At 43.8% G+C, this 27,007-nt stretch overlaps 1 protein-coding gene across 3 annotated transcripts in view; it reads left to right on the forward strand.

Annotated features, from left to right (window-relative positions):
- The window catches only part of LOC126236245 (nuclear pore complex protein Nup214-like), a 153,081-nt gene extending 126,687 nt beyond the window's left edge, over positions 1-26,394 (forward strand). For all 3 annotated transcript variants that reach the window (XM_049945388.1, XM_049945390.1, XM_049945389.1), the window contains 2 exons: positions 4,402-4,597; positions 26,200-26,394. In XM_049945388.1, the coding sequence (XP_049801345.1) occupies positions 4,402-4,597; positions 26,200-26,227 (224 nt within the window). In that variant the 3' untranslated portion in view covers positions 26,228-26,394. The remainder of the gene's footprint in view (positions 1-4,401; positions 4,598-26,199) is intronic.
- The last annotated feature ends 613 nt before the right edge of the window (positions 26,395-27,007 follow it).

Below are 27,007 nucleotides of genomic sequence, written 5' to 3' on the forward strand. Positions count from 1 at the left end.
AAGGGTGTTTTCCAGTCAAGTATTGCCTCATGCGTTACGACATTTCTCTGGAACCGAGTTTGGGTTCTACAAGTTTTTCAATTTTTCTGTGAATAATTAGTGTCACAATTTTCCAGCAATGGCTCAAAAACTGGTAGTTTGGTAGTATCACACCTGTTGGCACTAATTTCTTTGGATGTCTTCTTGAGTCTTATGGTATTTTGCCTGTCTCGTGCATCTTATGTTCCAGGTGGAATAGTTTTGTTGCGGCTGGCTTCCCCAAGGAACTTAATAATTTGGGGGGAATGTCATGTAAGTCCGTGGGACATACATTGCTGTATGTTTGTCAGCACTCTGACAAATTCTTCTCGAAGTATTGCAGCTCATGTTTATGTACATCCTCTTTCCTTTCTATTAAACTGCCTTCAAGTTTACTTTCTTTGTATAGCCAGCCTATAGATCCCTTCCACCTTTCAGCTTTCCCTTCCTAGCTTAGTACTGGCTTGCATCTGTGCATATTCATTCAGCTGCTTATCTTTTAATTTTACTGTAGGCAGTCTATATCTTTCTGATAGTTGTTCCTGCTTCTACATCCTTGCATTTATCATCTGGCCAGTCCTGCTTTGCCATTTTACACTTCCTGACAATCTCATTTCGTAGACATTAGTATTTCCTTTCACCTGCTGTATTAACTGCATTCGTATATTTCCTCTTTTTGTCAACTAAATTCATTACTTGTGTGTTATCAAAGGATTTCTACTAAATGTTGTCTTTTTGCTTATTTGATGCTCTGCTCCCTTCATTATTTCAGCTCTCAAGGCTACCCATTTGTCTTCTGTTGTGTTCCTCACCCCTGCTTGTCATTCATTGCCTGATGTTCTCTCTCTGCAACTCTCAACAACCTCTGGTTCTTTCAATTTATACAGGTCCCATCTGCTTAAATTCCAACCTTTTTCTAATTTCTTCAGTTTAGATCTGCAATTCATGACCAGTAAATTATCGTCAGAGCCCATGTCTGCCCCTGGAAATGTAGTACAGAAATCTATTTTCAAAATCACTGTCTTACCATTATGTAATGAGTCTGAAACCTTCCAACATCTCCATATTTCTTTCATGTATAGAACTTTTTCTGTATGATTCACAAGCAAGTGATAATGATGATTAAATTATACTCTGTGCAGAATTCTACAAGTGGCCTTGTCTTTCGTTCCTCGCGCCTGCACCATGTTCTCCTATTATTTTTCCTTCTCTTCCTTTTCCTACTGTGGAATTAGAGTCCTCCATCACAATTAAATTTTTGCCTCCTGTAACTAACTGGAAAACTTATTTGATCTAATCACATATTCTTTCAGTCTCTTAATCATTTGTGGAGCTAGTTGCATATACACTTTTACTACTGTGTACTACTTGGCTACAATAATGCGCTCACTGTGCTGTTCATAGTAACTTATCAAAATCTACTTTCTTATTCATTATTAGACCTACTCCAGCATTTCCTCATTTTGAATTTGTATTCAGAAACCTGTACCCCCAACCAGAAGTCCTGTGCTTCCTGTCATCGCACTGCATTGATTACCTCTACACATAACTTAAAACTATCAATTTCCCTTTTTAAATTCCCTAGCCCAAATTCACTCTGGCCCTCTGAATGCCAGTTTTGTTTTTTCTGATGACAACATTCTCTTGTGTAGTCCCTGCCTGGAGACCCACATGGTTAATTATTTTACCTCCAGAATATTTTACTCAAGAGGGTGCCATCATCATGTAACTAGACAGTAGAGTTTCACGCCTTTGCGAAAAATAACAGCTGTAGTTTCCCCTTCCTTTCAGATGTTCACAGTACCAGTACAGCAAGATTGTATTGGCTAATGTTAAGAGGCCAGATCAGTCAGTCATCCAGTATGGTGCTCCTGTAGCTACTGGAAAGCTGGCTGCTCCTGTTCAGTAATAGTAGGTTAGTCTGGCCTGTTCATGGATACCACTACATTGTGGTCACACCTGCGATACAGCTATCTGTATTGTAGGCACAAGCAAGCTGCCCTTCCTGGCAAGGTCCATGGTTCTTGGGGATAGACATAGTAAGATATAAACTTATATCCCCACCATTATTTGCCAGCATACAATCAAAATCAACAATGAATATGTGCCATACCAACCACACAACTTGCATCATTCTCTCCGTGGCTGTATTCAACAGTTTTTGTTACTCTCAATATCACTTCAGGTGGGTTGCTCTCATCCTGTGTCTGAATGAGCTGCCTTACCCTATAACTTTCCTAAATGTATCCCTCTCTCCTCCTCAAGGGAGAAACTACTAGTTCTGAAAGTTAGGAAATGTGTTACTGCTCTTTTTGAATGTGTCTTTCAGTAGTACTACACATTTTTCCTCGTAATTTATTAGTTTTGTTTTATGTGTGTAATCTGAAATCAGAGCTGCATGACAAGCATATTGTAGCATCAGAGACCATTTTGGAGGATGTTAAAGATACTTTCAGAAAGTTCCCTGAGAATCTTGGGAGCCATATTGGGCTAAGTATGAACAGCTTAATGGAGGCTGTTGTGATATATCTTGACCCTACCTACATTATGTTATTAGCAAGACATTCATTGTAAATCTTCATTAACTCAGTCTCATACCTTAATGGTTATTTACCTGAGAGTGTAGCAGATGCCATGCCATTATCATGACTATCTGAGCCTGCAGAAATTTTTGTCTGCACAAACTAAGCAGGTGTAACACTGTGTGTATATAGAAAATGTGGCAAAGTAATGTTACTATACCAAAGTCATTTGATGAAGGTAAAATAGACCCCATTACTTAACTCCACCTTCTGGCCTCAGACGAGGTAGTCGGGACAAACAGACTGCCATATCATCCTTTGCCATACATCATCATTTGGATGTGGTGTGGAGGGGCATGGGATCAGCAGCTAGGTGACTGCATCAAGGGCACCTTGTTAGTTGCAACTCAGAATGTAAATTGGGATAGTGATTGAAAAGTCCTTGGTGAGGTACAATAAATAATGGAAGGAGTAATGGCAACAAGTCAAAGAAACACACACACCGGCGGGGGGGAGTAAGGTACACCAGCAAATTGAGCTGCAGCATTGGTACTGTAGTTGGCCAAAACAGTATTGCTGTGCGTGTGTGTGTGTGGGGGGGGGGGGGGCACGAGCTTGAGCGTGAGCGCATATGCATGCGCACATGTGAGTGTGACGTTAGTTCATTATAACAAGGCAAGGCATAATAAGAGAAGTCCCTGATATTTCGACTACCTCAAATAATGTGCAGAGGGGGAGGGGCTTTCCATTCAGCATATTGCCTTATGTAGTGGTTTATTTTACTCCTTTTTGCTCTGATTACAGAAATTATGTTTTTGTTTCCTCCTCTGTTAGCTTTTATCTGTTGAATGTAATTCATTCTTTGCTGTAACAATTGTGTTTAATCAGTTCTGTGGGATAAGTATTTACTTGTTTATTGCAGTTACTCTGGGCACTGTTAGAGTGTATAGTGCTACACATAATTTTTACAGTTTATTATAATAAACCATATTCTTAGGACAGGTTCCTGCTGCTTGTGATGCAACATATTCAGAGGTTTACAGATATTTAACATTTTATGTCAAAAGGACAACCACAATCACCGTGTCAGTAACAGTTTTCATATGACATTCGGAGACTGCCAAAGTTTTTGCATGTAATTGGTTTCAGGACTGATGTGCTCCTAGACATTTGGAGACTATCTAGCTTGTGAAGGAAAAACTGGTGATCTCAAACTGTTAAATATTATAGAAAGCAAAATGATGGTGCATTGTGGTATTAGAATGTTAGGAAAACTATCCTGTATTTTACTGATACAAAGAGGAACTCATCTTTTTCTGTAAATCACCACAATTATATTATATGTATTGTCTAAAGTAATCTGGATGACATAACAAAGATACATAAGGAAAATTTTATGTTTTATAAAGTCCATCTGTATCTTACTCTGGCTGTTTTTCTCAGCTCTAAGTGTAGTCAAATTTCTACAATAAAGTTTTCTTACAGTTAACAAATTAGAAGTATCCTGCCACCCTGTAGATTACTACAGAGAAGAGATTTTCTGTCCTCAGTCTGGTTTTCTATTAAATGCAGCGAATTTTGTGATCTTATTCTGGACAGATGGCAAATCGTTTTTTGAGGTGGAGACATGGTGAGAGATATTCGCTTTAAAATATGAGTGTATTTGTTATTTCTAAGTTTGTAGTCATAACCAGTTTTTAATTTCAATGAATAAAATTTAAGAGACTGGTATGTCTTTATTTGTATGATACTTGTTGTGTTGTATAGCTGAAAAAAAAAGGAGCAAAACACACTGGATATTTATGATACCCTTAGCCAAGTCAAGAATGTCAGAATTGGTTTCTTTGCAATTTTTCTCCAGGTTTCGGAGCATCACCTACAGGACAGCAGCAGTCGAATACCTTTGAAAGCTTAGCTTCTCAGAATACATTGACATTTGGAAATTTGGCCAATCAAAATCCTGGATTTGGTTCTCCACAGCCATCATTATTTGGAGGGACACAGACATCTCCAAATAACCCACCAGCATTTTCCAGTAGTAGCAGTACCAGTTTTGGGTAAGTTGTTTCTGCTATTCCGTTGCAATTAATTTTTGTCTTATTGTGAGAATATTACTTGCAAACTATGCTGGTAACTGTGTTAGGTAAGGCAATACAGATACTGTATTATTTTTAGTTAGCTCAGTAATTGTTACAGATGTACAGTGCTCGTGTGTAAGGAGCCTAATGCTAATGTAATAGTGACCGACCTTTGCTGCAGTTTGGCAATAATTAATTTGGTGGTTTTAGAATCTCTTAGGATAATGTTCTGCTAATATCAGATTTCATTTTAAATATAATATACAATTTATAAAGAAGACATATGCTACCACTTATTACCAAGCATTATAACGAATTTGGTGATTGCTTGAGCTGCAACCTTCCCAAATTGCCAATTGATCCCTCTGTCAGGTGTTTGGGAGGTGTGAACAATCACCTAATGTGGGTGCACCCCCTTGTGTAGGGGGTCCCCAGTTGGAAGGAGCATGCCATCGGAGACGCTGGCAATCTTGGAGGATTTTCTCAAAATGAGCCAATCATCTTCACAATCAACGTCTATGAAACATTAACGTAATGAGGCTAGCAATTCAAAGACACTTCCTGTTGCACCACAGTTCCCCGTGGTCTCACGTACTGAAGACGGTCAGTTATTTGCCACGGTAAATCCGTTTATTATTCAGAAAGGTGTTGATGCAGTTGCGGCCCTGTGATCCTGCTCTCGTTTACAGAACGACACTTTGCTTTTGGAGACTACTTCTGATTCTCAAGCACAACAACTGCTTACTGCCTCGCTTCTCCGTGGCTACCCTGTTCATGTCGAGGCCCATAGAACTTTGAACTCTTCCTGTGGTGTTATTTATACTAGGCAGCTCGACAGTCTGAGGCTGAAATCCAGTTGTATCTCTCTGATCAGGGTGTCATAGCTGTCCATCAGGTGACGAAAAAGGTAGATACCTCCGTAGTGCCCAACCGAACTCTTTTTCTTACCTTCGATGACGGTGTTTCCGTCCAAGATCAAAGCAGGCTATGAAATTATCACAGTCCGTCCTGCACTGCTACCAGTGTTATTGTTTCAACCACACTAGAACGTCTTGTCAACACCCAGCCAAATGTGCAACCTGTGGTAGGGATGCGCACGAGGGCAATTGTCCTCCTCCTCCTCCCCGCTGCAATCGCAGCCATGGTGCCTCCTCTCAGGATTGTCCCATGCATCTTGATGAGCGGCCTGTCCAAGAGATCCAGGTAAAGGAAAAAGTGCCTTACCCAGTTGCTCACAAGTTATTGGCTAGTCGCAAATGCTGCATTCTCCCGTCAGGCACTTATAGTTCTGTTCTTGTTACCCTTTGCTCCATGAAGCACATGGCCACGCAGACATGCGACCTCAGATTCAGCTCTGAGGTTGTGAAATTGCCCAGTGTCAAGGTAGCATCACCCCCCCCCCCCCATCCAGCTGTGCAGCAAGCCATCAAACTCTTGCCTCAAGGGGCGAAACAACCAGCTACACAACTGGTAGGCCGGAAAGGACAGAAATAGTTCTCCCGTGAAGAATTCCTACATCCTTCCAGCCAAACAACACCAGAGTCTTCCTCTAACCGGAAAGGCTCAAAGACGTCTCCTTCGCCGACTCAAAGATCCTCTTCGACGGTGCTGCCACTTGATACCTTAGCCCAGTCAGCCTCTGTGTTGCCAGTGCACACCACTAAGTGTTTTTTGGCATTGTATTTCACAGACTGACAGCACAAGCAAGCCGATGCTACTATGGACCCCATGGAGCAGGGTCCTTCTGCGTCTGTGCCCTGTGGCAGTGACTCTTCACAGGCTGTCAATCGGCAGCTGCCGAGGTGACACCCCTACATCTCTTCCTTATCATGACTCTCCTCCTATGGAACGTTTATGGCCTTCGGTCCCACAGGGAGGATTTATGGCTGCTTTTAGCATCGCAGGCCTTCAGCAAACAAAATTACACCCTCACGACTGCTTTGAGCTTTCACATTTCTTCCCGGTTCGTTTTGACCTTCCCCCTGAGTTCAGCATTCCATTTCATGCTGCTCATATGGGATGACATTCATAGTCAACCAATCTTCCTGACTACCCATCTTCAAGCTGTTGCAGTTCGCCTTTTTCTTCCACATCTGACCTTTTCCTTGTGTGCCATTTATACCCATCCGTCATTCTGTGTCACCACGGCAGACTTTCTTCAGCTTATTGGTCAGCTACCTCCCTCATTTCTGCTACTCAGTGACTTTAATGTGCATTGTCCACTTTGGGGTTCTCCCAGAACCTGTCAGAGAGGTGCCCTCTTGGCTGGTCTTCTTAACCAACTTAACCTCTTCTGCCTTAACAGTGGAGCACCCACTTTCCTTTTTGACTCCTCGCACACCTATTCCCATTTTGACCTATCTTTCTGCACTGACCAGCTAGCCCATCATCTTGAGTGGATTTCTCCAGTTGTGATGACCAGGTGGAACATCTCACAAACGTTATGCTTACTGCTGCGGAACCTTCCATTCCTTGCACTTCCTCTTTACCACGCCATGTCCCAATCCCTTTGTTGGACTGAGGCATGCTGTGACACAATTCGCATACAGACATGTGCTCTCCATGTTTTTAACTGTCGTCTTATAATGGCGGACTGCATTAATTATAAACAGATGCATGCAAAGTGCTGTTGAGTTCTTCAGGATAGCAAAAAAGCTAGCTGGCTTTCATTCACTAGTTCTTTTAACAGTTCCACCCCTTCCTCTGTCGTATGGACCAACTTCCAATGGCTCTCTGGGACCAAGATCCATGTGCCTATTTCCTGCCTGACAGTAGCAGATGATGATGTCATCGTGGACCCTATTGCTATCTCCAACACCTTGGGCTACCAGTGTTGCGGAAGCTTCAAGCTCTTACCACTATCACCCTGTCTTTTTCCATCGGAAACGAGTGGAGGCGGCTCAGGCGACACCCTTCTCTTCTGAGAATCGGGAGTGCTAAATTTATTATGAGGGAACTAGATCATGGTCTCAGTTCATTCCAATCCTGCATCCCAGAGCCAGACACTATCCACATTCAGATGTTGCAGCACCTTTCTCTTGTGGGCAAGCACTTTCTGCTTAACACGTACAACCGCATATGGGCAAAGGGCACATTTCCCGGACTTTGGCTTGAAGCCATTGTCATATCCATACCTAAGTCCGGTAAGGACAAAAACCTTCCTTCTAGCTGCTGCTCCATCTCTCTCGCCAACTGCGTTTGCACAGTGATGGAATGTATGATTCATGCCTGGCTGGTATGGTGGCTTGAGTCTCGCAATTTACTAACGAATGCACAGTGTGGATTTTGAGTACGGCATTCAGAAGTTGACCATCTCATTACTTTGTCTGCCCATCTCATGAATGAATGGTTTTCTACAGAAATCCCAGACTGTGACAGTGTTTTTCGATTTGGAGAAGGCCTATGACGCCTGCTGGAGAACTGGTATCCTCTGTACTCTTTACACATGGGGCTTCTGTGGCCACCTGCCCTGTTTCCTTCAGGAATTTTTAAAAGACCGAATTTTCGATGTGCTTGTGGGTTCTGCCTTGTTGGACACCTTTATCCAGGAAAACGGTGTGCCTCGGGGTTCTGTCCTGAGCGTCATCCTCTTTGCTCGCCATTAACCCTATAATGGCCTGTCTACTGCCTGGCATCTCCGGCTCCCTTTTTGTTGTCTGTTTTGCCATGTGTTGCAGTTCTCCATGGACTTGTCTCACTGAGCAGCATCTTCAGAGATGTCTTGATCCTCTTTACTCCTGGAGCATTGAGAATAGCTTTCGTTTTTCCGCTGACAAAACTGTCTGTATGAATTTCTGGCGGCACAATTGGTTTCTCCCACCATCTTTACATCTTGAGCCAGTTGTCCTCCTGTTCATTGAAACTACAAAATTCCTGTGGATCATGTTCAGTAGGAAACACTCTTTGTCCTCTTATGTGTCTTACCTGGTAGCCCTCTGTACGGGGTTCCTCAATGTCCCACGTGTCCTCAATGCTACTTCCAGGGGTGCCGATCGAACCACAGTCCTCCATTTGTACCGGTCCATTCTTCATTCAGAACTCGACCTTGGGTGCGTTGTTTTTGCGTCTGCACGTCCATCCCCCTTAAGTCGTCTCAACACTATCCACCATCGTGGCATCCGTTTGGCCACTGGCACCTTTTACATTAGCCCGGTTGAGTGTTTCTATGCTGGAACTGCTAAACTACCACTGTCCTACTGCCGTGACTTTCTCTTCAGCAGTTATGCATGCTATTTGTCTGCCATGAATGGCCACCCATCCTATGCCACCTCCTTCGATGATTCCTTTGTTCGCCAGTAATGGGCACACCCTTCTTCCCTGTTACCCCCTGGAGTCCGCTTTCGGCACTTGCTCAGACTCTGTGTCCTTTAAAGTCTCTGTGCACTGTACACTGCTCATCCCTTAGTGCCGCGGGTCCAGGAAAACTGTCACTTGCTCACTCTTGGTGGAGCCACTTTGATGTTTATGTGGGATCCTGGTCATGTTGTCCCACCAGGGAATGAGGCTGCTGACACTGCTGCCAAGGCTGCAGTCCTCGTACCTCAGCCCGCTAGTTCCTGTATTCCCTCCGATGATCTCTGTGGTTCCATCTGTCAGGAGGTGGTGTCCCTTTAGCATTGCCAGTGGTCCTCCCTTCATGGGAATAAGCTCCGGCTTCCCCCTCTCAACCCACCCGCTGGGAGGAGATCAGTTTAACTACGCTGTGTATTGGGCACTGCCTTTTTAGCTATTGTCATTTGACAAGTGGCGCTACCCCTCCACTTTGTACACATTGCAATCAACTTTTAACTGTCCACCACTTCCTGATGGAATGTCCATTTTTTTAACCTTTTAGGTTCCCATTTGGGTTTGCTATCTGAGTTATCAGTGGTTTTAGCAAATGATGCTCGGGCTGTCAACCAAGTTTTACTTTTTATCTGCCAAAGCAATATGGCAAAGGCCATTTAATTTGTAGTTTTGGACCTCCGTTTCAGTATGGTGCCTTTTTTAGCCCATTTTCCATGCCCCCTGTTTTTAGCTGTCTTCTCTTATGTCAATTTTATAACTCCTCTCTGTCTTCGTGTTTTATTGTTCTTGTTGTTGCGGTGGTGGTGGTATTGGTATTCAGTCCAGAGACCGGTTTCATGCAGCTCTCCATGTTACTCTATCCTGCACAAGCTTCATCATCTCCCAGTAACTACTACATCCTACATCCTTCTGAATCTGCTTATTGTGTTCATCTCTTGGTCTCCCTCTATGATTTTTACCTGCCACACTGCCACCCAGTATTAAATTGGTGATCCCATGATACCTCAGAACATGTCCTACCAACCAATCCCTTCTTCTTGTCAATTCATGCCGTAAATTCCTCATCTCCCCAATTCTATTCAGTACTTCCTCATTAGTTACGTGATCTACCCATCTAATCTTCAGCATTCTTCTGTAGCACTTCATTTCAAAAGCTTCTATTCTTTTCTTGTCCAAACTATTTATTGTCCATGTTTCACATCCATACATGGCTACACTCCATCCAAATACTTTCAGAAAACACTTCCTGACACTTAAATCTGTTTTGGTTGGCAGGAGAGCCAACACTGTGTTACTAGGAGGAGGCCGAAAGGCACGCGTTTTAGCTCATGCAGGCTGGCGTGAGGTCTGGAACAGGACAAGGAAATTAGAATTTAGAAAAACGGACGTAGCGGGTGGAATACTTAACTTTAATCCGTTAATGAAGAACGTCGGTCTTGACGGTACATGAATCAATATCAATAGTAACTGATAATGGCGCTTTGCTAGGTCGTAGCAAATGACGTAGCTGAAGGCTATGCTAAACTATCGTCTCGGTAAATGAGAATGTATTTTGTCAGTGAACCATCGCTAGCAAAGTTGGTTGTACAAGTGGGGCGAGTGCTAGGAAGTCTCTCTAGACCTTCAGTGTGGCGGCGCTCAGTCTGCAATCACTGATAGTGGCGAGACACGGGTCCGACGTATACTAACGGACTGCGGCCGATTTAAAGGCTACCACCTAGCAAGTGTGGTGTCTGGCGGTGACACCACATTCCTCCCCCGCAAATCGGCGTACGGTGGTGGCATAAGATTTCCGCCCGCCGTGGGGAGGACCCCATGTTGACGTATGCGACGAGGTGGGGAGCCTAACAACAGGCGAGGCTGTGCCACCCGCACCCTGCCATTCGGACCGTGGGGAGCTAGGAAACGCCTGAAAACCTGCTCCAGGGTGCACGCCAACATGTGGTGTATGCGCCTGCAGAGAGACAGGAGGGGCCGAAGGGTCGACCTCCATCGAGCCGGGACACCAGACGGGCGAAGACGACATATGGTCCGGAGCGGGCAAGAGTTCCATGTCGGTGGACATCCGGTCACGGGAAGCAATCGGCAGCGCGTGACCCAGGGAGGCGCCCGGCGGTTGCAGCGACGCGTCCACTTCGGGCGTCACCGGCGGGAGAACAGGCGGCGGTGGCGCGTCGCCATGGGGCAAAATGGAAGGCAGCGTTGGTAACACCTGAGGCTGAGGCGAGCCAGTAGATGGGTGCCCAGGGCGCTGACCGGACGGCACCATTGCTGAAAGCAGACGGCGAGCGGCAGATCCCATGCGACGACAGAGGCACAGCTGGTTGAGATGCCGGTGCACCTCACCAGAGGCCCCCAAAACCAGATACATAGCGCGGCCGAGGCAGCGAAGAATGCGCCCTTCAAGCCAACGCCATGAACCACGGTAGTGACGATAGTAGACAACGTCGCCTGGAGCAAAAGCAGGTGTCTGCCGCTGCACAGGAACCTGATGCGGCAGATGTAGCAAAGACATCAAGGTTCGATGATGCCGACCGTGGAGCAACTCAGCCGGCGAGCGACCATCTCGGGGCTGAGAGCGATAAGAGGACAAAAAGAGCAAAGCCCTGACCAATCGTTCAGCGGCACCATTTGACTGTGGCGAAAATGGCGCGGACGTCAGATGTTGAATACCATTGGCCTTGCAGAATGACTGAAATTCTGCGGACATGAATTTTGGGCCATTGTCGGAAACAATAGTCTGTGGAAGACCTTCAGTGCAAAAGATAGCAGATAACGCTTGGATGGTGGCAGATGACGTTGTGGAAGACATCCGGACAACAAAAGGAAAATTACTGAATGAATCAACCACAACCAACCATCGAGCATTCCAGAATGGACCAGCAAAATCGATGTGTAAGCGTTGCCATGCAAAGAATTTCCGCACTGGGGCTGATTGTTGTTCGGCACACACCATGCAAGAAGAGCACATATTCGTAATTACGGCATCGATTCCGAACCAAGTACAGTGCTGATGAGCAAGTTGTTTCGTTCTCACTATACCCCAATGTCCTTGGTGGAGAAGCTGTAAGACAAAGGACTGTAATGAACGTGGGACCACGACCCTGGACTGATCATTATCAGAACGCAACAGCAAAACACCACGTCGAACAAAAAGTCACTCCTGGTGAGCAAAAAATCGGCGAACCAACGGATCCCCGATCCATGACTTTGACAAGGGCCATTGCGTAGTAACAAAACGCAGAACGGTAGCAAGGACAGGGTCGGCAGCTGTGGCTGTAGCTACACGACGAAAATCAATCGGAAACTATTTGACCACGTCATCAGTTTCCGCATCAATGAACATGCAAGCAAGTTCGGAGGAATCGAATGCTCTGTCCTCAGCAACAGGCAAACGGGACAAGGCATCGGCGTTTCCGTGCTTTGCAGTGGGCCGATACAAGATATCGTAGCGGTACTGCGAGAGGAAAATAGACCAGGGAATGAATTTCTGTGCTGTACGTGGAGGTACAGGCTTGTTCGGATGAAAAAGCAATGTCAAAGGTTTGTGGTCTGTGATGATGATAAAGTGACGACCATACAAGAAATCATGAAACTTTGTAACACCAAATACGAGAGCCAATGCTTCTTTCTCGATCTGGGAATAATTTCTTTGCACAGACGAGAGCAATTTGGACGCAAAGGCAATAGGGCGATCGTGCGATCCATCTTTGTTCGCAAGCACAGCACCGATCCCGAAATCCAATGCATCCACCATCAACAAAAGGGGCTTCTTGGGATCGAATGGCGTAAGGCAAGTATTGGAAAGCAACGCCGATTTCAACTGGCGAAATGCGCGTTCGCATTCTGTCATCCAGACGAACGGAATACCTTTACGGCGTAAGCGATGAAGTGGAGCTGAAATGGAAGAGGCATGCGGCACATATTTATGATAATAGTTGATTTTTCCCAGCACACTCTGTAGCTGCTTCAAATTCTGCGGCGAAGGCAAGGCTTGTATGGCACGGAGGTGCTCGGGACTGGGATGTATGCCTTGGGCATTGAGTACATGTCCCAGGTAGGGCAAGTCACGAGCAAAACACACATTTGTCCTTCCGCAAGCGAAGACCATTTTGTCGCAAGACCTGAAATAATGTTCTGAGATTGGCTAAATGTTCTTCTTCCGTCTTTTCGGGGATCACAATATCGTCCAGATAGTTTGCTGCAGTAGGGACCGACGCACAAACAGTTTGTAGATATTGCTGAAACAATGCAGGGGCGGATGCACACCCGAATGGCAGTCGTTTGAATCGATACAAACCAAGATGCGTGTTAACCACCAAAACGCGCTGGGAGTCTTCGTCCACCGGTAGTTGCAAGTACGCATCTGCTAGGTCCAACTTCGAAAAATATGTACCCGGGTACAGTTTGTTAAAAAGATCTTCTGGGCGGGGTAAAGGAAAAGTTGCAATCGCTAGTTGTGGATGCACTGTTGCCTTGAAGTCCACACAAAGTCTCAATTTTCCGGAAGGTTTTGGCAAAATTACTAAGGGTGATGCCCAGAGAGAAGCCTGCACACGTTCAATTACACCTTGTGATTCTAAATCGTGTAATGTTTTTGCGACCTCATCACGCAATGCGTGGGGAACATTGCGCGCTCTGAAAAATTTCGGTTGCACGTTTACTTTCAGTTCCAAATGTGCTTTATAGTTCGTAGCTCAACCAAGGCCCGGTGCAAAAATGTCTGCAAATTCTTCACATAGACAAGAAACACTGTCTGAAGGCACAGTCTGGTTCACTGATAGGACCTGATTTACTATAGACAAGTTAAACAACTGAAATAAATCAAAACCAAACAAGTTCACTGCAGAAGAAGAACGGAGGACTTAAAATGACACAAGTTTTGTTTGTCTTTTGTATGCTGCAAGAAGGCTGCACTGTCCTAACAGGGATCTTTTGACCTGAATAGCTAGTTAACTTAACATTTGCGGCACGCAACGGCGGTGTGCCCAGCTGTTTGTACGTGTCGTGATTGAGCAGTGAAACTGCAGCCCCGGTATCGAGCTGGAATGGTAACACTTTGCTGTTAATGTCCAAGTCAACAAAAAGTTTATTGTCCTGCTGACGACAAGAGCGACTGTCTCGTGCAACGTGAACTGACTCTGGTACAAAATCGCTTGCGACTTGACTGGATTTCCAGCGATGTCGACGCACACTGTTTGTGGGAGGAACACAGTCACTGTTAGAGAGAGTGACACTGGGCGGAGTGGAATGAACTACATGAATTTCCATGGGCGAAGTTTCATGAGCCGGAGTATCCTTTGTTCGATTCCGATTCCGGCGCGAAGCAAAGGGCGTGGAATGGTTGTGAGTTTCCGATCTGAGCTTTTTCTGGCAAACACTCTGAACATGTCCTTTTTTATTCCAGAAAAAGCAAATAGCCTGCATGACGGGCAATTCTCACGCGAATGTCTAGTAGCACACCGTAGGCATGATTTTAGTACTGCATTTGCTTGCCTGCGCGGCACACGTGGCTGAGAGCCTGGTGGCAGCGGCGCGGCCAGGCGCGAGGGCTGTTTACTGCTCCGTGCAGCTCGCCCGGCGGGCCGGTTAACCTGACACATGGCTGGTGAAGTTTCAGATGATTCCTGATCAAAGTCAAGTGTGTCCTGCCAATCCAATATGTCCATCACTTGTTGAAGGGAGGGATTGACTAGTTTCAAAATATGTTCCCTTATACGAACATCAGAAACGTTCTGTGCAATTGCATCACGTACCATAGTATCTGAATAAGGGAGTCCACATTGACACTCGAAAGCACATTCCCTAGTAAGGCCTTGCAAGGTTGCAACCCACTCCCGATTAGTCTGACCTGCCGTACGTTTTGTACGAAAGAAGGTATACCTTTTCGCAACTACATTGACTGATTCTTTGAAATATGCATCTAATTCAGACCAAATTTCTTCGTAGGACAGAGTTGCTACGTTGCGTTAGGGAAATAATTTGACTATCACACAGTACGTGGTCACCCCGACTGAGGATAACAAAAAGGCTGCTGCTCGTTACCTTGAATTCTGTAGGCGGCGAGATGGAATCCAAATTGGCGTGACCACTCCGTCCAGCTTTCCAGTGCAGCATCAAAAGGTCGAAAGTTGGTGCAACAGCGTGTTGTGGCTGCGTTAGCGGTGGAGCGGCAGCTGCCGCATCGTTTTGCATTGCCCGTTGACCCTGGCCGAGCTGTCCAAGGACATCCAGTAAGGCCTGCATCTGCTGATTCTGCAAGCGATAAAATTCGGACAGTACATCTAGAGATTGTGGTGAGGCCATTACACAAGTAAATCATGGCAATATCGATAAGAACACAGTTTTGCCTCGTCACCATTGTTTTGGTTGGCAGGAGAGCCAACACCGTGTTACTAGGAGGAGGCCGAAAGGCACGCATTTTAGCTCACGCAGGCTGGCGTGAGGTCTGGAACAGGACAAGGAAATTAGAATTTAGAAAAACGGATGTAGCGGGTGGAATACTTAACTTTAATCCGTTAATGAAGAACGTCGGTCTTGACGGTACATGAATCAATATCAATAGTAACTGATAATGGCACCTTGCTAGGTCGTAGCGAATGATGTAGCTGAAGGCTATGCTAAACTATCGTCTCTGCAAATGAGAATGTATTTTGTCAGTGAACCATCGCTAGCAAAGTTGGTTGTACAAGTGGGGCGAGTGGTAGGAAGTCCCTCTAGACCTGCCATGTGGCGGCACTCGGTCTGCAATCACTGATAGTGGTGACACGCGGGTCCGACGTATACTAACGGACCGCGGCCGATTTAAAGGCTACCACTTAGCAAGTGTGGTGTCTGGCGGTGACACCACATTCCTCCCCAAACTCTTTGTCTTTAAATATGTCTGCTTGTGTCTGTGTATGTGTGGATGGATATGTGTGTGTGTGTGTGTGTGTGTGTGTGTGTGTGTGTGTGCAAGTGTATACCTGTCCTTTTTTCCCCCTAAGGTAAGTCTTTCCGCTACCGGGATTGGAATGACTCCTTACCCTCTCCCTTAAAACCCACATCCTTTCGTCTTTCCCTCTCCTTCCCTCTTTCCTGATGAGGCAACAGTTTGTTGCGAAAGCTTGAATTTTGTGTGTATGTTTGTGTTTGTTTGTGTGTCTGTCAACCTGCCAGCACTTTCATTTGGTAAGTCAATTCATCTTTGTTTTTAGATATATATATAAAAACAAAGATGATGTGACTTACCAAACGAAAGCGCTGGCAGGTCGATAGACACACAAACAAACACAAACATACACACAAAATTCAAGCTTTCGCAACAAACTGTTGCCTCATCAGGAAAGAGGGAAGGAGAGGGAAAGATGAAAGGATGTGGGTTTTAAGGGAGAGGGTAAGGAGTCATTCCAATCCCGGGAGTGGAAAGACTTACCTTAGGGGGAAAAAAGGACGGGTATACACTCGCGCGCGCACACACACACATATCCATCAACACATATACAGACACAAGCAGACATATTCCAAGATGAAGAGTTTGGGCAGAGATGTCTGTCGAGGCCGAAGTGCAGAGGCAAAGATGTTGTTGAATGACAGGTGAGGTATGAGTGGCGGCAACTTGAAATTAGCGGAGATTGAGGCCTGGTCGGTAACGGGAAGAGAGGATATATTGAAGAGCAAGTTCCCATCTCTGGAGTTCGGATAGGTTGGTGTTAGTGGGAAGTATCCAGATAACCCGGACGGTGTAACACTGTGCCAAGATGTGCTGGCCGTGCACCAAGGCATGTTTAGCCCCAGGGTGATCCTCATTACCAACAAACACTGTCTGCCTGTGTCCATTCTTGCAAATGGACAGTTTGTTGCTGGTCATTCCCACATAGAATGCATCACAGTGTAGGCAGGTCAGTTGGTAAATCACGTGGGTGCTTTCACACGTGGCTCTGCCTTTGATCGTGTACACCTTCCGGGTTACATGACTGGAGTAGGTGGTGGTGGGAGGGTGCATGGGACAGGTTTTACACCGGGGGCGGGTACAAGGGTAGGAGCCAGAGGGTAGGGAAGGTGGTTGGGGGATTTCATAGGGATGAACTAACAGGTTACGAAGGTTAGGTGGACGGCGGAAAGACACTCTTGATGGAGTGGGGAGGATTTCATGAAGGATGGATCTCATTTCAGGGCAGGATTTGAGGAAGTCGTATCCCTGCTGGAGAGCAACATTCAGAGTCTGGTCCAGTCCCGGAAAGTATCCTGTCACAAGTGGGGCACTTTCGTGGTTCTTCTGTGGGAGGTTCTGGGTTTGAGGGGATGAGGAAGTGGCTCTGGTTATTTGCTTCTGTACCAGGTCGGGAGGGTAGTTACGGGATGCGAAAGCTGTTTTCAGGTTGTTGGTGTAATGGTTCAGGGATTCCGGACTGGAGCAGATTCGTTTGCCACGAAGACCTAGGCTGTAGGGAAGGGACCGTTTGATGTGGAATGGGTGGCAGCTGTCATAATGGAGGTACTGTTGCTTGTTGGTGGGTTTGATGTGGACGGACGTGTGAAGCTGGCCATTGGACAGATGGAGGTCAACGTCAAGGAAAGTGGCGTGGGATTTGGAGTAGGACCAGGTGAATCTGATGGAACCAAAGGAATTGAGGTTGGAGAGGAAATTCTGGAGTTGTTCTTCACTGTGAGTCCAGATCATGAAGATGTCATCAATAAATCTGTACCAAACTTTGGGTTGGCAGGCCTGGGTAACCAAGAAGGCTTCCTCTAGGCGACCCATGAATAGGTTGGCGTATGAGGGGGCCATCCTGGTACCCATGGCTGTATCCTTTAATTGTTGGTATGTCTGGCCTTCAAAAGTGAAGAAGTTGTGGGTCAGGATGAAGCTGGCTAAGGTAATGAGGAAAGAGGTTTTAGGTAGGGTGGCAGGTGATCGGCGTGAAAGGAAATGCTCCATCGCAGCGAGGCCCTGGACGTGCGGAATATTTGTGTATAAGGAAGTGGCATCAATGGTTACAAGGATGGTTTCCGGGGGTAACAGATTGGGTAAGGATTCCAGGCGTTCGAGAAAGTGGTTGGAGTCTTTGATGAAGGATGAGAGACTGCATGTAATGGGTTGAAGGTGTTGATCTACGTAGGCAGAGATACGTTCTGTGGGGGCTTGGTAACCAGCTACAATGGGGCGGCCGGGATGATTGGGTTTGTGAATTTTAGGAAGAAGGTAGAAGGTAGGGGTGCGGGGTGTCGGTGGGGTCAGGAGGTTGATGGAGTCTGGTGAAAGGTTTTGCAGGGGGCCTAAGGTTCTGAGGATTCCTTGAAGCTCCGCCTGGACATCGGGAATGGGATTACCTTGGCAAACTTTGTATGTGGTGTTGTCTGAAAGCTGACGCAGTCCCTCAGCCACATACTCCCGACGATCAAGTACCTTGGTCGTGGAACCCTTGTCCGCCGGAAGAATGACGATGGATCGGTCAGCCCTCAGATCACGGATAGCCTGGGCTTCAGCAGTGGTGATGTTGGGAGTAGGATTAAGGTTTTTTAAGAAGGATTGAGATGCAAGGCTGGAAGTCAGAAATTCCTGGAAGGTTTGGAGAGGGTGATTTTGAGGAAGAGGAGGTGGGTCCCGCTGTGACGGAGGACGGAACTGTTCCAGGCAGGGTTCAATTTGGATAGTGTCTTGGGGAGTTGGATCATTAGGAGTAGGATTAGGATCATTTTTCTTCGTGGCAAAGTGATATTTCCAGCAGAGAGTACGAGTGTAGGACAGTAAATCTTTGACGAGGGCTGTTTGGTTGAATCTGGGAGTGGGGTTGAAGGGAGGCCTTTGGATAGGACAGAGGTTTCAGATTGGGAGAGAGGTTTGGAGGAAAGGTTAACTACTGAATTAGGGTGTTGTGGTTCCAGATTGTGTTGATTGGAATTTTGAGGTTTTGGAGGGAGTGGAGCTGGAAGTGGGAGATTGAGTAGATGGGAGAGACTGGGTTTGTGTGCAATGAGAGGAGGTTGAGGTTTGCTGGAAAGGTTGTGAAGGGTGAGTGAGTTGCCTTTCTGGAGGTGGGAAACCAGGAGATTGGATAGTTTTTTGAGGTGGAGGGTGGCATGCTGTTCTAATTTGCTGTTGGCCTGTAGGAGGATGCTCTGAACAACCGGTGTGGATGTGGGAGAAGAAAGATTGAGGACTTTTATTAAGGATAGGAGTTGACGGGTGTGTTCATTGGCTGAGTTGATGTGTAGGTGAAGGATTAGGTGAGTGAGGGCAATGGATTTTTCAGTTTGGAACTGGTATAGGGACTGATGGAAAGAAGGGTTGCAGCCAGAGATGGGAACTTTAAGTGTGAGGCCTTTTGGGGTAATGCCAAATGTCAGACAAGCCTGAGAAAATAGAATATGGGAGCGTAATCTGGCTAGGGCGAAGGCATGTTTGCGGAGGGAATGTAAATAAAACTTAATGGGGTCGTTGTGGGGGTGTTGTGAGGGTGACATAGTATTAGAGGGTGGAAAGTGTAACATGAGGCTGAAATGAAAATGAAAATAAAAATGAACTGGAAAGTAACTGGAGATCTGGTGTGAAAAAAGGCGAAAAGGTGTTGGTTACAGCTGGGCTATGTTGGACTTGGTTGGTAGACAACGATGTGCACAAAGGTTAGGTGGTTGTGTTGCCGCCAAAACACGTTAAAGGACGGAGAAATTCGGGAAAACTTCGAAAAAACTGCGTGTAAATGTATTAAAAGGAGTGGTTTTGTGCTGGCAGATTATGAAAATGAGGCTAACAATTGTCTGACTAAGAAATAATGACGTTAAAACCTGTGGGAAGCGGCTAAAAATTATCAGTGATGTGGGAAAAACGGAAATGGAAATAAAGCGAAAGTTATTAGAACTAGCCGAAATGGTTGTTTAATAGGTGAAAGGAGCTGTTTGTGAGCTAGAAACGGTGGATTTTATAGCAGCGGTAGTGTTGAAAGCGGAAAAAAATTTTTTTGGTTATGGTTTGGAAGTGGGTTACGTATTATTGAGTATATATAGGCGGGATAGAATTGTGTAGTAGATTACGGTAAAAAGGAGAAGCTGAATACAAAGTGAAACTACTGGCAAAAACAGAAAGAGAAAATAAGACGATAGAAAAGATTTCGAAATTCAACAGTGACAATAACAAACGTCATTGTTGGGTTCAAATTAACGATATGAATATAATAGAGGGAAACATTCCACGTGGGAAAAATATATCTAAAAACAAAGATGATGTGACTTACCAAACGAAAGCGCTGGCAGGTCGATAGACACACAAACAAACACACAAAATTCAAGCTTTCGCAACAAACGGTTGCTTCGTCAGGAAAGAGGGGAGGAAAGGGAAAGACGAAAGGATGTGGGTTTTAAGGCAGAGGGTAAGGAGTCATTCCAATCCCGGGAGTGGAAAGACTTACCTTAGGGGGGAAAAAAGGATGGGTATACGCGCGCGCGCGCACACACACACACACACACACACACACACACACACACACACACACACACACATATACGGACACAAGCAGACGTATTCAAAGACGAAGAGTTTGGGCAGAGATGTCAGTCAAGGCCGAAGTGCAGAGGCAAAGATGTTGTTGAATGACAGGTGAGGTATGAGTGGTGGCAACTTGAAATTAACGGAGATTGAGTGAGGCCTGGTGGGTAACGGGAAGAGAGGATATATTGAAGAGCAAGTTCCCATCTCCAGAGTTCGGATAGGTTGGTGTTATTGGGAAGTATCCAGATAACCCGGACGGTGTAACACTGTGCCAAGATGTGCTGGCCGTGCACCAAGAGGCATGTTTAGCCACAGGGTGATCCTCATTACCAACAAACACTGTCTGCCTGTGTCCATTCATGCAAATGGACAGTTTGTTGCTGGTCATTCCCACATAGAATGCATCACAGTGTAGGCAGGTCAGTTGGTAAATCACGTGGGTGCTTTCACACGTGGCTCTGCCTTTGATCGTGTACACCTTCCGGGTTACAGGACTGGAGTAGGTGGTGGTGGGAGGGTGTATGGGACAGGTTTTATATGTGTTGATGGATATGTGTGTGTGTGTGTGTGTGCGCGAGTGTATACCCGTCCTTTTTTCCCCCTAAGGTAAGTCTTTCCACTCCCGGGATTGGAATGACTCCTTATCCTCTCCCTTAAAACCCACATCCTTTCATCTTTCCCTTTTCTCCCCTCTTTCCTGACGAAGCAACCAATATATATATATATATATATCATTAATTTGAACCCAACTATATATATATATATATATATATATATATATACAAAGATGATGTGACTTACCAAACAAAAGCGCTGGCACGTCGATAGACACACAAACATACACACAAAATTCAAGCTTTCGCTACAAACTGTTGCCTCATCAGGAAAGAGGGAAGGAGAGGGAAAGACGAAAGGATGTGGGTTTTAAGGGAGCGGAAAGACTTACCTTAGGGGGAAAAAAGGACGGGTATACACTCGCATACACACACATATCCATCCACACATATACAGACACAAGCAGACATATTTAAAGACCAAGACCATTTTTCCCACGTGGAATGTTTCTCTCTCTCTCTCTCTCTCTCTCTCTCTCTATATATATATATATATATATATATATATATATATATATATATATATATATATAACAGAGGGAAACATTCCACGTGGAAAAAATATATCTAAAAAGAAAGATGATGAGACTTACCAAACAAAAGCGCTGGCAGGTCGATAGACACACAAACAAACACAAATATACACACAAAATTCAAGCTTTCGCAACAAACTGTTGCCTCATCAGGAAAGAGGGAAGGAGAGGGAAAGACGAAAGGATGTGGGTTTTAAGGGAGAGGGTAAGGAGTCATTCCAATTCCGGGAGCGGAAAGACTTACCTTAGGGGGAAAAAAGGACAGGTATACACTCGCACACACACACATATCCATCCACACATACAGACACAAGCTTGTGTCTGTATGTGTGGATGGATATGTGTGTGTGTGTGCGCGCGAGTGTATACCTGTCCCTTTTTCCCCCTAAGGTAAGTCTTTCCGCTCCCGGAATTGGAATGACTCCTTACCCTCTCCCTTAAAACCCACATCCTTTCGTCTTTCCCTATCCTTCCCTCTTTCCTGATGAGGCAACAGTTTGTTGCGAAAGCTTGAATTTTGTGTGTATATTTGTGTTTGTTTGTGTGTCTATCGACCTGCCAGCGCTTTTGTTTGGTAAGTCTCATCATCTTTCTTTTATATATATATATATATATATATATATCTCCAGTTACTACAATATATATCTGTGATATACTCGTGTACTATGTGCGTGTGAGGCGGCTGAGGTTTCACATGATGCTCTAGTTTTGCAAGCGTCGCGGTTCACTGAATTAACTTGACACAGCATCATATCTCCCATTTCATCTTCACCAGCATTCTCTTTCCGCTTTCCATAATATTGCCCTCAAGTACATTGCCCTTCTATAGACCCTCTGCATGCTCCTCCCACCTTTCTGCTTTCCCTTCTTCACTTAGAACTGGTTTTCCATCTGAGATCTTGATATTCATACAGTTGGTTCTCTTTTCTCCAATTCATGCTTACTCATAAACCAGCAGAGCAGTGGGTTGTGCTTATGAGAGCTTGTGAGCAGTTAAACAGGTCTTTCTTCGCCCAAGACAATATTGATTGGTTTCTTCTATTCACACAGTCTTACTAATGTACATATTTGAGTCAGAACAGTAGGATATGCTGCATATGTTTACCAGTCACTGAAACAAGACACAATGAAACTCTTCTTACAAACATGAAGCATAGAAGAAATTGGTTTGTTGTACCATGTTTGTTGTACCAAATGAGAGGAATTTTTTCTGTCTTTATGAATCGTTACATTCATAGTTCTCTCTCTCTCTCTCTCTCTCCCTTTTTTATTTTTATATTTTTTTTAAATATGTAATTTTAGAAATGAGATTCTGATGGCAAGTTTGTCCCCATGTTGTAACAAGTTATTGTTAAGTAGTTAATTTCTTACTCATATATAGCTTCCAAAATTCCACGGGTTTATCATTCATGATCTTAGCTGCCACTTTCATGCAATAAGTTGAATGGTACTATATCAGCATGTTGTTCTAGATTATATTTTTAACTAACTGATGGTCATCATAGCCAAGCTTCGGTCTATAGACATACAATGTGTGTTGAAATGGAAATATTATTATTCTCCATATAGGTTAAAGCTCCATCACTCATTAGTAGGTTACAAACAGTGTATACCAGGTAAATGATGTCTTTGTTTCCCAGCAATGGTGGGTCTTATAAGGATTTCATGAATAGGATAGTTGTATGATGAGGTCTTCGCGGATTATCAGCCAACTCAGGGTGACATTCTGCGGCAACGTTTCAACAAGTTTTCTACTTGTCATGTTCAGGTGAAGACTTTGCTTGAAGATGACTAGTAGGAAACTTGTTGAAATGTTGCCGCGTAATGTTGCCTTCCTCGGCTGATAACCTGAGAAGACTTCATCATCAAGATTCACAGAGAGAGTCTAAATTCGCATACAGGATAATTGTAATTATACGGATGTAAATTAGGAATGGTTTCAGTTTATCTGGGAATTGAGAAGCATTGAGAGAAAGCTACAGTAGCAGGTAATGACATGAATTTGCTTATTTATTGCTTCTGTTAGAAAGACAGATCAAGTGTTGGAGAGAACAGAAAGTTGCTCCAAAGCATAAATTAATAGGAGCATTCCAGAAGTAATGTTGTTGAGTTGTGAAAATTCAAATTCCCGAGCTAGTAATAAAATAGTCTAGATTAGATTAGAATAGATTAGTACTTGTTCCGTAGATCATGAATACGGCACTTCGTAATGATGTGGAACGTGTCAGGTTAATAAAAGGTGTCTATACAAGATATTACATTACATAAAATATTACATGACACTTAATATTTTTTAAAAATTTTAACCATCTAATAAAATGTAGATGATAATCTCACAGACTGTGTAACAAACATAAAATTTCTGTAATGAATATTGACAATTAGTTAAAGTGGAATAAACACAGAAATGTACTAATAAAGAGAACGTCACCACCATGTTGTTCCATTAGAATATTGTCATCAATGTGTGTTAGCAGTTGCCTTGTAGATATATGCTGTTTCTGGCAATACTCAGTTCTTAACTAACAAATCATTTTTTTTTCTAGCTCAAATGCAAAAATATGGAGTCAATTTTTAAACCATAAAAAAGGATCATAGTGTCAATTCTAAAGTAGGCGGTAATTTCACGGATTGTGGAACAAACAGAATATTGTAGGCATAAATATTGAATCTCAGTTGCAGAAAAATGAGCACTCAAATAGATTAGCAAAGAAGATATCATCAGCATATTATAACCTTAACTTCCAGTCATCAGTAGCAATGCCTCGTAGTTAATACATGGTCCAGTCTTATATTTGAACTAGGAAGAAACTACATGTTGCATATCAAAACAAATTGTATAGAAGGTTGTTAAAGGAAAAAAAAGACAATGGTGGAGGGGTAAAAGGGAGTAAAAGTAAAACTGGGAGGCAGAATTCCTATAAACTGATAAGTTAGGAATGGTCATGTGCAGGTCAGAACTTGAGCATGTGTTTAATAGACAGTTCCCATCTTCAGAGTTACAAGCCCTGGTTTAGTTTGATGGGGATCAATTCACATAATTGTAGCTGGAAATGTGAATATAAATTTTATAAGCAACAGCCCTGAAGTTTCAAAATGGAAGTGCATACTTCCCTGCTCAGATCTTACACTGTTTCCATGTGGGCCAACTCATCATACTGCAGACACTAATACCTCTGTCGATATTTTTGCAACAAAGTTTCCAATCAGAGTATAATTTATGATAGTTTCTTTACATTCTTGCCTAGTTTCTTAAATCTTTTATTTTCTTGTACAGGCTACATCCTCTCTCTGCCACTCCATCCTATCAGCCCCTTATTTGTTTTTCAAGATTTCACACAGTAGTTGCATTTCTAGTTAAAACTGCTTTCCAATTTGGCTTCACGTTTGACACCTTTCCAATTCAGCCTGCTTATTTCATAATAAATGAACTATTTTTTATAGCTCAAAAGTTAGATTGCTTCTAATTTTTTTTAAATAAGATGTCAGCCCTGTAATAATTATTTTATGGGTAATATGTAGATGATGATGATAATAATAATGGTGATGACGATCAGAGTCATTGATTATACAGGAAATTTCAAAATATTTTATTACTAAATGGTATTATGTGGTAGTGGTAGTCACCTACAATATGGGTCTCTTTTGGTGCCATTTATCTACTGATTTCAATTCTTTTGTGGACGACTAGAGCAACATGATTGTGCAGATTTCTAAAGCAACATTACAATGAAGCCATGTACATTTTGAATATGAGATTCTGTAAAATTACAGGTCATGGCCACCTAAGCATCAATTTGTCAACATTGTACAGCTTTGGTCTGTCAAGTGCAGGTGAAGAAGCGGAATAGTTATCTTGTATGGCATTAAGTGGTACCTAGTAGTCCTTTTGTCTGTGGAAACTATTTTTTGTAGAAGTCTATGTCAATCTCTGTTTGAACCCTGCTCTACATCAGTATTACTCTGGTTTTGTAGGTTTGGCTGTAATTTTGTGCAAGTAGTAATTATTTTTCTTGTATCAGGGACTTCCTCTCAGAAACATATATGCAGTGACATAGCATAGTAAAACATAATTCAATCAATTACCATTTGTTTAATCTGGACTGTGGGTATTAGTATATAATTATGCAGTGCAACAGTTTGTTACTAGGGCCTACTACTTGATATGCATTGTAAAAATAGTCCGCCTCCGTAGCGTTACCGCCTACCACACAGGGGGCACGGGTACGATTCCCGGCAGGGGACTGGGTGTTGTGTGTCCTTCATCATTATTTTCATCATAATTGACTCACAAGTCACCGACGTCGCGTCATCTAAAGAGGACTTGCAATAAAGTGGCCGAACTCCCCTGAATGCGGAGCCAACAATGCCATATGATTATTTCATTGAATTTGTTGTAGAATAGGAACTGTTCTTGCAGTTAGTCAAACTGGCGTGATTGCCTGATATCTATAAGAAAATATACTAATTAGATTGTATAATCTTAACAAAAGCCATATCATTGCTTAATAGTTGCTGTAATGAGGGCTGACATTTTAATGATGTGAATGAACTAGAAAGAAGTGTCAAGACTTAGAACTTGTTTTAGTTAGTAATGGGTTGTAAAAATTATGTTTATTCTGCTTTAATCCAAAAAAATTGTTTGATAGTTTCTCACTTACAAATTTATCTTTTTTTCAGTGGCAGTTCATTCTCCAGTTGGAGGTAAGGCAGGAGCCTTTACCTTGCTCCTACTTTTTAAGACTGTTAGCACCTTGGGGCACATGCAAGGTAATTAAAAAAAAAATGAAGACTAGAAAATGTTCTGTATTTATGTAAAATTTATTACTGTATTCTGAAGCACATAAATAAATGAATGCTGTTTTTAGTCACTTATTTTGCCTACACTCTTCTAAATACATTCCCTGAACAATGGAGTAATCACTTTCTTCCAAGTCTAATAATAATTGTAAGAATGCGGATTACCTTCTTAATTTCTTGTTGATGATGTCATTATAAACTGAGCACAAGATCTGATTCCTTTTCAGAGGAACTATGCTGGCATTTGCTCTAAGGTATTTATGGTTGGACGGGGATTTCAACCCAGCATCTCTTGAGTGTGAATCCAGTGTCTGAACACTGAGACGCCTCACTCAATGGTAACAGATGGAGTCTTCTTGAGGGGGGGAGGGGGGGGGGGGGGCGAAAGTTCTTAGTTTTTCTATGTATGAGGTGGGACACCCTAAAGTAATGAGACTGATTTTCTTTGCAAGATGTGGCAACCCTGCAGGCTTGCATAGGCACAATATCTTTGATCTTGGTCTATAAGCTGCTTCTAGTCCAAGCGGCACATCAATGCAACAACTCAGCCATGAGTTGTGCTGTAATAAGTTAATATGTGTTTATGTCTCTCATCACGGAAATGGAACCGCATAATATTGCACAATGGTATGCCATTTCTTTTTTGGGTTAAATTGGGTGAAAATGCAACAACTACTTACGGTAAGCT

Source organism: Schistocerca nitens, chromosome 2, assembly GCF_023898315.1.
Source record: "Schistocerca nitens isolate TAMUIC-IGC-003100 chromosome 2, iqSchNite1.1, whole genome shotgun sequence".
In the NCBI taxonomy this organism is placed as follows: Eukaryota; Metazoa; Arthropoda; class Insecta; order Orthoptera; family Acrididae; genus Schistocerca; species Schistocerca nitens.